Source organism: Salvelinus alpinus, chromosome 6 (assembly GCF_045679555.1).
Source record: "Salvelinus alpinus chromosome 6, SLU_Salpinus.1, whole genome shotgun sequence".
In the NCBI taxonomy this organism is placed as follows: Eukaryota; Metazoa; Chordata; class Actinopteri; order Salmoniformes; family Salmonidae; genus Salvelinus; species Salvelinus alpinus.
The window spans coordinates 56,961,986-56,977,992 of record NC_092091.1 but is presented as its reverse complement, the minus strand read 5'-3'; the positions used below and the strand labels follow the sequence as shown (position 1 = coordinate 56,977,992).

General features: G+C 40.8%; 1 protein-coding gene across 3 annotated transcripts in view; it reads right to left on the bottom strand.

The window, feature by feature from the left end:
• Nucleotides 1-3,034, bottom strand: part of LOC139578962 (butyrophilin subfamily 1 member A1-like) — a 64,397-nt gene extending 61,363 nt beyond the window's left edge. For all 3 annotated transcript variants that reach the window (XM_071407122.1, XM_071407123.1, XM_071407121.1), the window contains exon 1: nt 2,816-3,034. In XM_071407122.1, coding sequence (XP_071263223.1) covers nt 2,816-2,846 — 31 coding nt within the window. In that variant the 5' untranslated portion in view covers nt 2,847-3,034. The remainder of the gene's footprint in view (nt 1-2,815) is intronic.
• Between the last annotated feature and the right edge of the window lie 12,973 nt (nt 3,035-16,007).

Sequence of the window (16,007 nt, the reverse complement as noted above, 5' to 3'; positions counted from 1 at the left end):
TCAAGGTCATAAACGATATCTTAACCGCCATCGATAGGAAACAATACTGTGCAGCCGTATTCATTGACCTGGCCAAGGCTTTTGACTCTGTCAATCACCACATGCTCATCGGCAGACTCGACAGCCTTGGTTTCTCTAATGATTGACTCGCCTGGTTCACCAACTACTTCTCTGATCGAGTTCAGTGTGTCAAATCGGAGGGTCTGTTGTCCGGGCCTCTGGCAGTCTCTATGGGGGTGCCACAGGGTTCAATTCTTGGACCGACTCTCTTCTCTGTATACATCAATGATGTCGCTCTTGCTGCTGGTGATTCTCTGATCCATCTCTACGCAGACGACACTATTCTGTATACTTCTGGCCCTTCTTTTGACACTGTGTTAACAACCCTCCAGGCAAGCTTCAATGCCATACAACTCTCCTTCCGTGGCCTCCATTTGCTCTTAAATACAAGTAAAACTAAATGCATGCTCTTCAACCGATCGCTGCCTGCACCTGCCCGCCTGTCCAACATCACTACTCTGGACGGCTCTGACTTAGAATATGTGGACAACTACAAATACCTAGGTGTCTGGTTAGACTGTAAACTCTCCTTCCAGACTCACATCAAACATCTCCAATCCAAAGTTAAATCTAGAATTGGCTTCCTATTCCGCAACAAAGCATCCTTCACTCATGCTGCCAAACATACCCTTGTAAAACTGACCATCCTACCAATCCTCGACTTCGGTGATGTCATTTACAAAATAACCTCCAAAACCCTACTCAATAAATTGGATGCAGTCTATCACAGTGCCATCCGTTTTGTCACCAAAGCTCCATATACTACCCACCACTGCGACCTGTACACTCTCGTTGGCTGGCCCTCGCTTCATACTCGTCGCCAAACCCACTGGCTCCAGGTCATCTACAAGACCCTGCTAGGTAAAGTCCCCCCTTATCTCAGCTCGCTGGTCACCATAGCAGCACCTACCTGTAGCACGCGCTCCAGCAGGTATATCTCTCTGGTCACCCCCAAAACCAATTCTTCCTTTGGCCGCCTCTCCTTCCAGTTCTCTGCTGCCAATGACTGGAACGAACTACAAAAATCTCTGAAACTGGAAACACTTATCTCCCTCACTAGCTTTAAGCACCAGCTGTCAGAGCAGCTCATAGATTACTGCACCTGTACATACCACATCTATAATTTAGCCCAAACAACTACCTCTTTACCTACTGTATTTATTTATTTATTTTGCTCCTTTGCACCCCATTATTTCTATCTCTACTTTACACTTTCTTCCACTGCAAACCAACCATTCCAGTGTTTTTTTTTTACTTGCTATATTGTATTTACTTCGCCACCATGGCCTTTTTTATATTTTTATTTATATATATATATTTTATATATTTTGTTTGCCTTCACCTCCCTTATCTCACCTCACTTGCTCACATTGTATATAGACTTACTTTTCACTGTATTATTGACTGTATGTTTGTTTTACTACATGTGTAACTATGTGTTGTTGTATGTGTCGAACTGCTTTGCTTTATCTTGGCCAGGTCGCAATTGTAAATGAGAACGTGTTCTCAATTTGCCTATCTGGTTAAATAAAGGTGAAATAAATAAAAATAAATAAAAATGAGGCAGCGCACAATTGGCCCAGCGTCGTCCAGGTTAGGGAGGGTTTGGCCAGCAGGGATGTCCTTGGCCAATCACCCCTCTAGCGACTCCTGTGGCGGGCACGGCCGCCAGGTGTACCGTGTTTCCTCCAACACATTGGTGTGGCTGGCTTCCGTGTTAAGCGGGGATTTTGTCAAGAAGTTGTGCGGCTTCGTTGGGTTGTGTTCGATGGATGCACGGATCTCAACCTTCGCCTTTCCTGAGTCCGTACAGGAGTTGCAGCGATGAGACAAGACTGTAACTACCAATTGGATACCACAAAATTGGGGAGAAAAAGGGTAAACCAACTGAGGAGTGGTTACTTCCTACAAGAGCACAAAATGTCTGCATTTCTGGCCATCTTTGAAAAGCGAGTCAGGTAAGATCCTTTTTTGTCTTCTAAGGGACAGTGTGGTATTTTGAGTGGTCTTGAATAAGCTCAGTAGGGTAGCATAATGTGTCTGATTCTCAGTAATAATGGTATTGCCACGCGGAATGACGCTGTTGAGACGAAGCAGGTACGGGGAGTAAAACATTTAATTTTAACGGACAGAGACAAGACAGGAACAGCGTCAGAAACAAATTCAAAAGACAAGAACAATACAATGCAGCAGCAGGGAACAGAGGTAGGGAACTGACAAATATAGGGGAGGAAATAAACAGTTAATGAATGAGTCCAGGTGAGTCCAATATCGCTGATGCAAGTGACGAGGGAGGGAAGGTGTGAGTAATGGATGGCAGGAGCGTGTGATGGAGGGTAATCTGGCGCCCTCAAGCGCCAGCGGAAGGGAAGAGCGGGAGCAGACGTGACAGGTATGGGAATAATAATACTTGGCCAATGTTAAAACTGTACAACTGTACTTAAAGCGGGTACAGCCTTAGTGTTCACAGTAATTTCGAGCCAGAAGTTGCAAAGAATTTTCACAATGTTCAAGTTTGCGCTCAGCAGACCTGAAAGTTGCTCAGTGCTGAAGAAAATTTGAGGGAACATTGTTTATGACTAGATTGTAAACAACAATAATTAAAACATCTCTTTGAAATAAGTCATTGGTCAAAACTGACAGGAGACTACTCAGAAATGATCACTGTTTAAAGACTAAAGTAAGGAGAAGAGTGGAGAGAAGGAAGGTATTTGTAATGGAGAGGTGGTAATCAAATAATAAAATGCATTTGTACCTGAGCGCGTGATCCTTCGATTAGTTTCCATTGCACGATCAACATTTACCTTTGGAATCTTCTGATCACCCTATAACCGACTGACATATCAGTGTTTGTATACTAAATGTTAAATATCACGTTTGCATTCTACCAATCTTAACAAAAGACTGAGAATCACTTAATTCTCCCTCTCCTGTAAACTCCTATTTTTCTCACGGTCAGTACTTTCACTTTCTCTTTTCCATCAAACACCCCTAAGGCGTATTTATTTACTAACGGTTGAGCAACACAGTGCCTTCAGAAAGTATTCGTAATCATCCACCTTGATTTATTCCACATCTTGTTCTGTGACACCCAGAATTCAAAATTGATTAAATTGCTTATTTTCACCTCACCATTTACACACAATACTCCATAATGACTAAAGGAAAACATCTTCTTGGAAACGTTTACAAATGTATTGAAAATTAAATTCAGAAATATCTCATTTACATAAGTGTTCATAGCCCTGAGTCTGAGTCAATACCTGTTAGAATGACCGTCAGCAGCGATTACAGCTTTGAGTCTTTCTGGGTGAAGTCTCTAAGAGCTTTGTATTGAATTGAGCCTGGATGGTACAATATTTGCACATTATTATTTTAAAAATTCTTCAAGCTCTGTCAAGTTGGTTATTGATCATTGATAGACAGCCATTTTAAGTATTGCCATAGATTTTCAAGCCGATTTAAGTCAAAACTGTAACGAGCCACTCAGGAATATTGAATGTCATCTTGGTAAGCAACTCCAGTGTACAGTATATTTGGCCTTGTGTTTTAGGTTGTTGTCCTGCTGAAAGAAGACTTTGTCTCCCAGTGTCTGTTGGAAAGCAGACTGAACCAGGTTTTCCTCTACGATTTTGTCTGTGCTTAGCTCTATTCCTTTTCTTTTAATCCAAGAAAACTCCCTTGTTCTTGCTGATGACTAGCATATCAATAACATGATGCAGCCACAACCATGATTGAAAATATGAAGAGTGGTACTTAGTGATGCATTGCGTTGGATTTGCCCCAAACATAACTCTTTGTATTCAGGACATAAAGATCATTTCTTTGCCACATGTCTTGCAGTTCTACTTTAGTGCCTTATTGCGAACAGGATGCATATTTCATAATATTTTAATTTTGTACAGGCTTACTTCTTTTCACTCTGTCATTTATTGTGGAGTAGCTACAATGTTGTTGATCCATCCTCAGTTATCTCCTATCACAGTCATTAAACAGTGGTGTAAAGTACTGAAGTAAAAAAATATTTAAATGACTACTTAAGTAGTTTTTGTGTGTATCTGTACTTTACTGTTTAAATGTTTGACTACTTTTTATTTTACTTCACTACATTCCTAAAGAAAATAATCTACATTTAACTCCATACATTTTCCCTGATACCCAAAGGTACTCGTTACAATTTGACAGGAAAATGCTCCAATTCACGCACTTATCATGAGAACATCCCTGGTCATCCCTACTTCCTCTGATCTGGCGGACTCACTAACACAAATGCTTCGTTTGTAAATTAATGTCTGAGTCTTGGAGTGTGCCCCTGGCTGTCCGTAAGTTAAAATAAAACAAGAAATGTGGCGTCTAATTTGTATAATAAGGAATTTGTTATTATCAATACTTTTACTTTGAAATGTATTTTAGCAATTCCATTAAAACATTTTAATAAAACCAAATACATGGACTTTTATTCAAGTAGTATTTAACAGTTTTTGGTTACGACATGATTCCATATGTGTTTTTCGTAATTCTGATGTCTTCACTATTATTCTACAATGTAGAAAATAGTAAAAATAAAGAAAAACCCTGGAATGAGTAGGTGTGTCCAAACCTTTGACTGGTACTGTATTTGTAGAAATATACACCATAGTAAAACATATAGAAGTAATGCCTGGCATCTCAGTAGACGCTGTTTTATCTGAAATACGGAGAAGAATAGTTTAGCTCAGCCTACTATATCAGTTTATTAGTACTATTAATAGACCATCAATAGACTGTTCATATTTAAATGAACATGTTAGCTTGTTGACATACCTGTATTTTGTTCCAGATGAAGAGTCCAATGACAGTAAAGACGACTAGCAGTAAAATAGTCAGTCGTGATGAAGGCTCCACGACTCCAATGTCCTATACAAAGGATTTATCAAACCACTTAAAATTTGACAAAATCTGTATTTAAAATCGGAAGTGAATCTTATTTCTCACGTTTATGTCGTCGTCTTTGGTAGATACAGTAACTCAAGACAACATATTTGAGGACTTCACCGGTCCACCTGTACCCAAAAAGCCAGGTTGGACCTAATTGTCATGGGTCTTGGGTATTTGTAATTATAACCGATTTGCCCGTAAGGAACCCTACAGACCCGAACGCGACTAGTGTTGTGGAGAGAAAGTGAAAATTGTACAATTAATGCTGCTGCTCTTGCTTTTCACGAAAGTGGTGCGTGAAGCTTGCTGTTGTTGCCGGCCAATCACAAGTCATCAAAGCATCGCTATAGTAAAAGAGCCAAGTTAGGAGATACAGGTAATTACAAAAATAAAGGAAACACAGACATGAAGTGTCATAATGGGAAAAACGGCAAATTCAGGAAATGTGTCTAAGTTCATAAACCCCTCGAACTTGTTGTTGGACTGTGGACCTCTCTGTCAGGGAGAACAAGGTAGAGCTAGAGCGAACGCTATGTCACAGGGTTATACAGTCCCCCACTCACTGCAGCGCTATATAGAACTTGATGGAATGACACAAATCTACCCAAAAAAATAAACGTGTGATAATTCTACATTTGGGAAGTCAAATCAATTGTGAGATAAAATGGCATATACATTTTATGTGATAAATGTGGGTCTCGGGTTCACAATTTGATATCTGAGATCTAACATGGTCATACCATGGAGATTTAAAAATATATATATTTCACCTTTATTTTACCAGTTAGGCAAGTTCTCATTTGCAACTACGACCTGGCAAATGATGGGCATACCATGGATTATTTTGTTCTTTTGATTTGAACATTAAGACCCCCTGGATTTGGCATTTACTACTATAGCCCATATGTATTTTACATTTTAGTCATTTAGCAGACACTCTAATCCAGAGCGATTTACAGGAGCAATTAGGTTTCAGTGCCTTTCTCAAGGACATATCGGCAGATTTTTCACCTTGTCAGCTCGGGGATTCGAACCAGCGATGTTTCGGTAACTGGCTCAACGCTCTTCCAAGCTAGGCTACCTGCTTCCATAGAAATGCATTGAATAACACATTAATAAATGGCAAAACAGACAGTCATAAACATTTATCATAAGTTTTTGAAGTGTCTGTACTATACCTAGGAGATAAGAAAGCAGCATTGTTGAATACTCATTTCTGATTGGCTAGAAGGTTATTCTACAAAGGACAATGCTTAGCTCTATTCCGTTTATTTTTATCCAAAAAAATGACAAGCATACCCCTAACATGACGCATCCACCACCATGCTTGAAAATATGAAGAGTGGTGCTCAGTGTTGTGGGGATTTCCCCAAAACACTTTCTATTCAGGACAAAGATTTAATTTCTTTCCCACATTTTTTGTTTTGAAGTATTAATTTAGTGCCTTATTGCAAACAAGATGTATGTTTCAAATGTGTGTATTATGTACAGGCTTCCTTTTCACCCTGTCATTTGTGTTATTATTCTGGATCATCTACAATGTTGTTGATCCATCCTCAGTTATCTCCTATCACAGCCATTAAACACTGTAAAAAAAAAAAAAAAATCACCATTGGCCTCATGGTGAAATCCCTGAGCGGTTTCCTTCCTCTCCGGAAACTGAGTTAGGAAGAGTGCCTGTATCTTTGTAGTGACTGGGTGTATTGATACACCATCCAAAGTGTAATTAATAATTGCACAATGCTCAAAGGGATACTCAATGTCTGCTTTTTTACCCATCTACCAATAGGTGCCCTTCTTTGCGAACCATTGGAAAACCTTCCTGTTCTTTGTGCTTGAATATGTGCTTGAAATTCACTGCTTGACTAAGGGACCATACATATAATTGTGTAGTGATTGGTGTAGTGATTTAAAAATCCTTTCAAACACTATTAATGGACACAGAGTGAGTCCATGCAACTTATTAAGCACATTTTTACTCCTGAACTTATTTAGGCTTGCCATGACAAAAACTACTTTTTGACTCAAGACATTATGTCTTATTTCATTTTTAAACATTTCTAAAAACATAATTCCACTTTGACATGATGTGTTATTGGGTGTAGATCAGTGACAACATCTACAATTAAACCATTTAAAATGCAGGCTATAATACAACAAAATGTGCAAAATGTCATGGGGTGTGAATACTTTCTGAAGGCACTGTAGCTACCCATTCCACATTGTCTACACAAGTGCAGTGCAGTCTTCAGTCCCTTACCATTTACTGTCAGGAAGACACTGGCCTTTTCATACCACTGTGTGCTGCTGACACGGCACACATACTGTACCGGGGGTCCACAGGGCCCTCCTGGATCGTGTCATCTTTGTAAACTCAGCAAAAAAAGAAACCTCCCTTTTTCAGGACCCTGTCTTTCAAAGATAATTCGTAAAAATCCAAATAACTTCACAGATCTTCATTGTAAAGGGTTTAAACACTGTTTCCCATGCCTGTTCAATGAACCATAAACAATTAATGAACATGCACCTGTGGAACGGTCGTTAAGACACTAACAGCTTACAAACGGTAGGCAATTAAGGTCACAGTTATGAAAACTTAGGACACTAAAGAGGCCTTTCTACTGATTCTGGAAAACACCAAAAGAAAGAATCCCAGGGTCCCTGCTCATCTGCGTGAACGTTGCTTAGGCATGCTTCAAGGAGGCATGAGGACTGCAGATGTGGCCAGGGCAATAAATTGCAATGTCCGTACTGTGAGACGCCTAAGACAGAGCTACAGGGAGACGGGACGGACAGCTGATCGTCCTCGTAGTGGCAGACCACGTGTAACAACACCTGCACAGGATCGGTACATCCAAACATCACACCTGCGGGACAGGTACAGGATGGCAACAACAACTGCACGAGTTACACCAGGAACGCACAATCCCGCAATCAGTGCTCAGACTGTCCGCAATAGGCTGATAGAGGCTGGACTGAGGGTTTGTAGGCCTGTTGTAAGTCAGTTCATCACCAGACATCACTGGCAACAACGTCGCCTATGGGCACAAACCCACTGTCTCTTTACCAGACAGGACTGGCAAAAAGTGCTCTTCACTGACGAGTTGTGGTTTTGTCTCACCAGGGGTGATGGTCAGTGGAAGGTCCATCATGGTCTGGGGCGGTGAGTCACAGCATCATCGGACTGAGCTTGTTGTTGTTGCAGGCAATCTCAACACTGTGCGTTACAGGGTAGGCATCCTCCTCCCTCATGTGGTACCCTTCCTGCAGGCTCATCCTGACATGACCCTCCAGCATGACAATGCCACCAGCTATACTGCTCATTCTGTGCGTGATTTCCTGCAAGACAGTATGTCAGTGTTCTGCCATGGCCAGCGAAGAGCCCGGATCTCAATCACACAAGATACTGAGTGTTACTTTTGATTTTGACCCCCCCCCTCTCCCCCCTTTGTTCAGGAACTCATTATTCAATTTCTGTTAGTCACGTGTCTGCGGAAATTGTTCAGTTCATGTCTCAGTTGTTGAATCTTGTTATGTTCATACAAATATTTACACATGTTAAGTTTGCTGAAAATAAACGCAGATGACAGTGAGAGGACGTTTCTTTTTTTGCTGAGTTTACAACAAGGCAGGTCAGCTGAAGTCACCGGACCAGTACCAGTGCACCTCCAATCTCTCAGCATTAAAGAGAGGATAGAGATAGAGGACTTCTACCGGGTCAAGACCGGAACATGAGGGAACCACAAGGTGAAGACCGCTGGGGTAGGAGGGAGATGTAGTGCTTGTAAGAGGAAGTGCAAATCAATTTAATAGGGCATTTTAACACATTGCTCCACAAGGCTTTATAAAGCCTGATCTGAATCCTCTATGACTATGGTTATAGATGTTGATGAGCAGTTATTACTACCTGTGTGGTGCATTTTAATTCATTATGCATTGCTCATAAGGCATACATATGCTTATGAAGAGGATAAGTGTTACTAAACACTATGTATATGGAAGAAATAGGAGCTTTTGAAACTAGCAAACAGTGATATGCTCACCTGGACTTTGAGCTGCCATGAGGACTGTGAGAGCTGCCAGTATCATCAAACTCAGCCACACTCCTGTCGTAAAGATCAGAACATCACTGTGATGACAATATCATCATTGCAGGTATTAGAAGAAGTTTAATCTGTTGCGCCATTAAACACAGGGAGCAATTTTCAGAATGTTGCACATCCCTTAATGTGACCCTGGTCGTTTGATTCAATTCCACGTTGTGTCTCAAAGCTAAAACCAGTAGGTCATACAACCAATGTGTAGGAACCCTTGAACAAATAGATTGTGTTATACTGAACTTTGGACCTTCAGCTGTTGGATAAGTTTTATCTTATAACTGCTATTATTACTGCTATAAAAACGTACACAATGGGAGTCATTGTTGAAATATACAGTCGCTAGTGAAAGTCTACACACCCCTTGCACGGTCTTCACATTATTCTGCCTTAAGATTCAATGTAAAAAGGAATTGAATTAGATGTTTTCCTACCCATCTACACAACCTACTCTACGTTTTCAAAGTGAAGAAAAGTTATAGAAAATGTTCCTAATTAATGAAAAAGTATTGACACACAGAGTTAGTACTTGCTGGAAGCACATTTGGCAGACATTACAGCTGTGAATCATGTTGAATAAGATGTTACTAACCTTGCACAACTCTCAGGGAAAAATACAGTATATCCATTGTTTATGTCAAAATTAGGCGTTAGGCCAGTAACCCGAAAGGTTGCTGGTTCGAATCCTAAGCTGACTAGGTGAAAAACCTATCGATGTGCCCTTCAGCAAGGTGCTTAACCCTAATTTCTCCTGTAAGTCGCTCTGGATAAGAGCGTCTACTAAAATGTCAAATTTAATGAGCTCAAGCTCAGTCAATTTGGTTGGGAATTATTGATGACAGCAATATTCAAACTTTGTCTCTTGTTGTCAAGCATTAAGTCAGGAATAACAAAATCTCCAGTCCCTGCCGGTGACAAGCACAGCCATAACATGATGCTGCCACCATTTACTCCACATTACTGGCCTGTATAACACAGTGAAAAGGAAGCCTGTGTTACAAAATCCACTCCAAAGGCCATGTAAACAGTGAAAATCTGACCCTGGGATAGTTGTATTATTCAGTGGGACAATTACACAAATGTTAATGACAAAGACAGAACATAATGACTTTCCAAGAGGTGTTGAGTGTTCCTCAGTGGTCAAGTCTCAGTCCTGATTTAAATTTGCTTAAAATCTGTTTAAATATTGCGGTCCATCAATGACTCCCAACCAAATTTACAGAGCTCTAGCAAGTTTGAGAAAAACAATGGATATGTGTTGCCCTAAGAGTTGTACGAAGTATAATTTTATTCTAAATGATTCACAGCTGTGATGGCTATCAAAGGTGCTTCCACCAAGTATGTATGAAGACATTTACAATCAAGACGTGTGTAACGAACACTCAGGGATAAAAAGGTGTAGATTCACATGCAGAGCGCAGCAGGTGTTTATTTCACCTTTGCAGAAGCAGGAAACGTGGTCACAGGCAGGCAATGGTCATGCACAGGTAGGCAAACAAGCAGGTGAATCAAAACTAGGACTGAAGGCTATAACTGGTTCTCACAAACAAGCTAGGAAAAGGCTTAGTAGAATCAAAACAAACAATACCTCACAAAGGCACAAACAGAATGAACTGAACTAAATAAGGAGCTGATGAGACTTTCCCGGGGAAGGACTGCCCGTTCCATGATCACGCCATCACGGTTGACAACTCCATTGTGTCCTCCTCCCAGAGTGCTAAGAACCTTGGCGTGATCCTGGACAACACCCTGTCGTTCTCAACTAACATCAAGGCGGTGACCCGTTCCTGTAGGTTCATGCTCTACAACATTCGCAGAGTACGACCCTGCCTCATACAGGAAGCGGCGCAGGTCCTAATCCAGGCACTTGTCATCTCCCGTCTGGATTACTGCAACTCGCTGTTGGCTGGGCTCCCTGCCTGTGCCATTAAACCCCTACAACTCATCCAGAACGCCGCAGCCCGTCTGGTGTTCAACCTTCCCAAGTTCTCTCACGTCACCCCACTCCTCCGCTCTCTCCACTGGCTTCCAGTTGAAGCTCGCATCCGCTACAAGACCATGGTGCTTGCCTACGGAGCTGTGAGGGGAACGGCACCTCCGTACCTTCAGGCTCTGATCAGGCCCTACACCCAAACAAGGGCACTGCGTTCATCCACCTCTGGCCTGCTCGCCTCCCTACCTCTGAGGAAGTACAGTTCCCGCTCAGCCCAGTCAAAACTGTTCGCTGCTCTGGCACCCCAATGGTGGAACAAACTCCCTCACGACGCCAGGTCAGCGGAGTCAATCACCACCTTCCGGAGACACCTGAAACCCCACCTCTTTAAGGAATACCTAGGACAGGATAAAGTAATCATTCTAATCCCCCCCCTTAAAAGAGTTAGATGCACTATTGTAAAGTGGTTGTTCCACTGGATATCATAAGGTGAATGCACCAATTTGTAAGTCGCTCTGGATAAGAGCGTCTGCTAAATGACTTAAATGTAAATGTAAATGAGACCAGGTGAGAAACTAACACTGGTGAAATCAATGAACAAAAATGAAAGACAGGGCTACGTTCAAGAACACAATGAAAGAGGGCTACGTTCAAGAACACAACGAAACAGGTTGATTAACACAACGAAACAGGTTGATTGACACAACGAACACAAGGTTGACTAAGAAAATAAATACAGAGCATTACAACATGTTATTGGTTTGAGTTTTTTTATTCATTTAGAAATGTTTATATGATTTTCTTTCACTTTTAAAATGTGGAGTAGGTTGTATATTTATTTCCTTTTAGATAAAATTTTAAGACAGCAGAATGTGAATACTTTCACTAGACATTGTATGTATCCTCCATTGAAATGATTTATCTGTCAGAGTGTGCACAACTCGTCGAAGGAAGTCAGGTGCAGGAGAGCAGAGATGAGTGAACAGGCACACTTTATTCAGGCAGAGGAAAACAGCCGGACGCAACTGCGTCGCCACACTCCGGCCCAAGGAAAAAAGCGATAGCGCACAAATTACACAAATAGGTGCAAATAACAAAACCACGTGTTACAACAATACCCGGCGCAAAACCAGCCTGTAGCGTCACACACGTAACGAACGAACAATACCACACACAGACATGGGGGGAACAGAGGATAATAAACACGTAGAGTAAAGAGGGGATGTAAACCAGGTGTGCGGGAAAACAAGACAAAACAAATGGAAAATTAAAGGTGGAGCGGCGATCGCTAGAAGACCGCCGAACGCCGCCCGAACTAAGAGAGGGACCGATACCCCATAATGACAAAGTGAAAACAAGTTCAGACATTTTTGCACATTTATTACAAATAAAAAACAGAAATTATTTATATGAGTATTCAGACCTGTTGTTATATGACTCGAAATTGAGCTCAGGTGCATCCTGTTTACATTGATCATCCTTGAGATGTTTATTCAACTTGATTGAGTTCACCTGTGGTAAATGCAATTGATTGGACATGATTTGGAAAAGCACACACCTGTCTATATTCGGTCCCACAGTTGACAGTGCATGTCAGAGCAAAAACCAAGCCATGAGGTCAAAGGAATTGTCGATAGAGCTCAGAAACAGGATTGTGTAGAGGCACAGATCTGGGGAAGAGTACAAAACTTTTTCTGCAGCATTGAAGGTCCCCAAAAACACAGTGGCCTCCATCATTCTTAAATGGAAGAAGTTTGGAACCACCAAGACTCTTCCTAGAGCTGGCCGCCCGGCCAAACTGAGCATTCAGGGTGGTGACCAAGAACCTGATTGTCACTCTGACAGCGCTTCAGAGTTTCTCTGTGGAGAAGGGAGAACCTTCCAGAAAGACCACCATCTCTGCAGCATTCCATCAATCAGGCCTTTATGGTAGAGTGGCCAGACGGAAGCCACCCCTCAGTAAAAAGCGCATGACAGCCCGCTTGGAGTTTGCCAAAAGGCACCAAAAGAACTCTGACCATGAGAATCAAGCATTCTTGGCCGAATTCCTCTGTTCAGTGTCTGTAATCTTTTGCCCATCTTAATATTTTATTTTTATTGGCCTGTCTGAGATATGGCTTTTTCGTTGCTATACATTATGATCTGAGATAATATCCATCAGTTAATAGGATCATTATGAATTAAGCCTTTGTGTTTTCTCTGATTAAATAAATGCTTTAAAAAAATCGAAGTGACTTTAGCTGATGAAGATTAGCTCATTTACCACAGACCTTATTTTCAACTTTTATCCCAATCTACAAAAACGACATTCATTTTCAAATAGGGGTTGTTCAACGAACCATGGCGGAGTTACTGTCTTCCAAAAGATGCCATTACTAGTGCTCTTTTTCATGTGGCGTCTGAAAACTTTTTGGGAAAAGATACACACATTTACAACTGGGAATCACTGAACAACACAAAATGTGTATAATGCATGTCTCATTTGACATGAATTTCACCTGCATCTCAGACCCCTTTGACACTATGGTGCTGCCCCACCCTATACTAACCAGGCCAGCGTAGCACAGCTCGACTTGGCTCAGTGGTGTGAAAAGGGTTTTGGTATGCATTCAAATGATTCTTATTGTGTATTTGTCACGTTGTCCCGGACTGAACACAGGAAAGTAGTTTGATGTCTTCACATCAGTAAAAGTGTAAAGAAGTGACTCTGTATCAACATTATAAAAAGACAGAGTGTGTCTGTCACAGTCTAGAAACACTCCCACAACCTGTTATGGCTGTAGGGGGCGTATTGAAAAACTGGAAAATATGTGCACATTTTCAAACGGCCTCTTAATCAATTTTTGCTCTTACAATATGCATATTATTAATACTATTGGATAGAAAACAGTCTCTAGTTTCTAAAACCGTTTTAATTATTTCTCTAAGTGAAACATAACTCTTTTTACAGTCCATTTTCTATCCGGAAGTGAAATTTCCAAGAAGCTATGTCTCTCTTCAAGATACTCTCTATAAAAGGCCTTGGCACTTAGGACTGTAGAAACACGTCACACGCCTTCCCCTGGGTGTCATGCGGAAGTGAGAGAAGAAATGACTTGATTATCTCTGTCAGGGACTGAAAACAACATCTTGGAGTGAGAAGTGCGCACTTTATTTTTTTTTCTGGGCGCGAAGTAGGAACTGGACTGCGCTCCTGGAAAACCCTCGTTATAGGTGAATATGACCTCCGGCTTCGATTTTATTTGATACATGTCACAATATCATCCTAAAGTATGTTTTTTCAATATACTTTAATTATATTATTGAAATTTATTCTGGACTTTAGACGTGATGCGACGCAAGAATTTTGTCAAGACGGAGAGGTTAGCACGGCATAGCCAGTGTGCTTGCTAATTCAAGAGGGACATCGTTCGTTCTGGGTCCAAATGAAGACGGTTCTGAACAAAGGACCCTTTGGAGAACATTCTGATGGAAAATCAACAAAGATAAGGACCCAATTTGGGATGCTTTTTCATATATCTGTCGAACTGTGCTATCGCTAGCGTTTGACTAGAATCAATGCTGCTGTGTGTTAGCTATTGTAGTAAGCTAATATAACGATATATTGTGTTTTCGCTGTAAAACACTTCAGAAATCGGAAATATTGTCTGTATTCACAAGATCTTTCTCTTTCATTAGCTATCCACCATATATTTTTCTGAAATGTTTTATGATGTGTAATTAGTAGTTGACGTTGGGGTCTGTATTTTCTCTGGCTACTGCCGTGCGATTTCTGACTGTAGCTGTGATGGTGGCTATGATGTTAGCAGTAATGTAAAACTGATTTATAGCTAAAATATGCAAATTTTTCGAACAAAACATAGATTTATTGTGTAACATGTTATAGGACTGTCATCTGAGGGAGTTTTTTCTAGGTTATTTAGGTTGGTTCTAGGTTATTTAGGTTGGTTCTAGGTTAGTTTGGTTAGCTTTGTGCATGCTACTTGCATGCTACCGGTGCTGTGAAAAATGTCTGTCTCTCTTTTTGTATTTGGTGGTGAGCTAACATGAATATATGTGGTGTTTTCGCTGTAAAACATTTAAAGAATCTGAAATATTGTCTGTATTCACAAGATCTTTGTCTTTCATTTGCTATCCACCATATATTTTTCTGAAATGTTTTATGATGTGTAATTAGGTAGTTGAAGTTGGTGTCTGTATTTACTCTGGCTACTCCCGTGCGATTTCTGACTGTAGCTTTGATGGTAGCATGAATGTAAAACTGATTTATAGCTCAAATATGCAAATTTTTTGAACTAAACATAGATTTATTGTGTAACATGTTATAGGACTGTCATCTGAGGTAGTTTTTTCTAGGTTATTTAGGTTGGTTCTAGGTTAGTTAGGTTGGCTTGTGCATGCTACTTGGATCCTACTTGTGCTGTGAAAAATGTCTGTCTCTTTTTTATTTGGTGGTGAGCTAACATAAATATATGTGGTGTTTTCTCTGTAAAACATTTAAAAAATCGGACATGTTGGCTGGATTGACAAGATGTTTATCTTTCAAATGCTGTATTGGACTTGTTAATGTGTGAAAGTTAAATATTTAAAAAAAAATAGATTTTGAATTTCGCGCCCTGCACTTGAGCTGGATGTTGTCAGAGGTGTACCGGCGTCGGGCTTGCAGCCCTAACAGGGTTACATCACATTACATCTTCGCTCAACATTTTCATTTTCTCTGGCCACACCAACATACCATGACAGTTTTTCTGTTGATTGATCCTTTACCTTCACTTCCCAATAGTGTCGTCCTGAACTGAAACTCTCTTGAGAAAATACATGGAGATGCATTCTAACAGAGGGCTTTTCTGTATCTTTTTCTTTAATGTAACAAGCCCGCCGCTTTCCTTGAGTGACTCTAATAGCAGGGTGCGCAGTCTTTTCATCCAGAATGATGTTCTCTGAGGGAACTAGAAAGACAAGATTTCTTTCATTCACACAATATGATGGGACGGATTGGT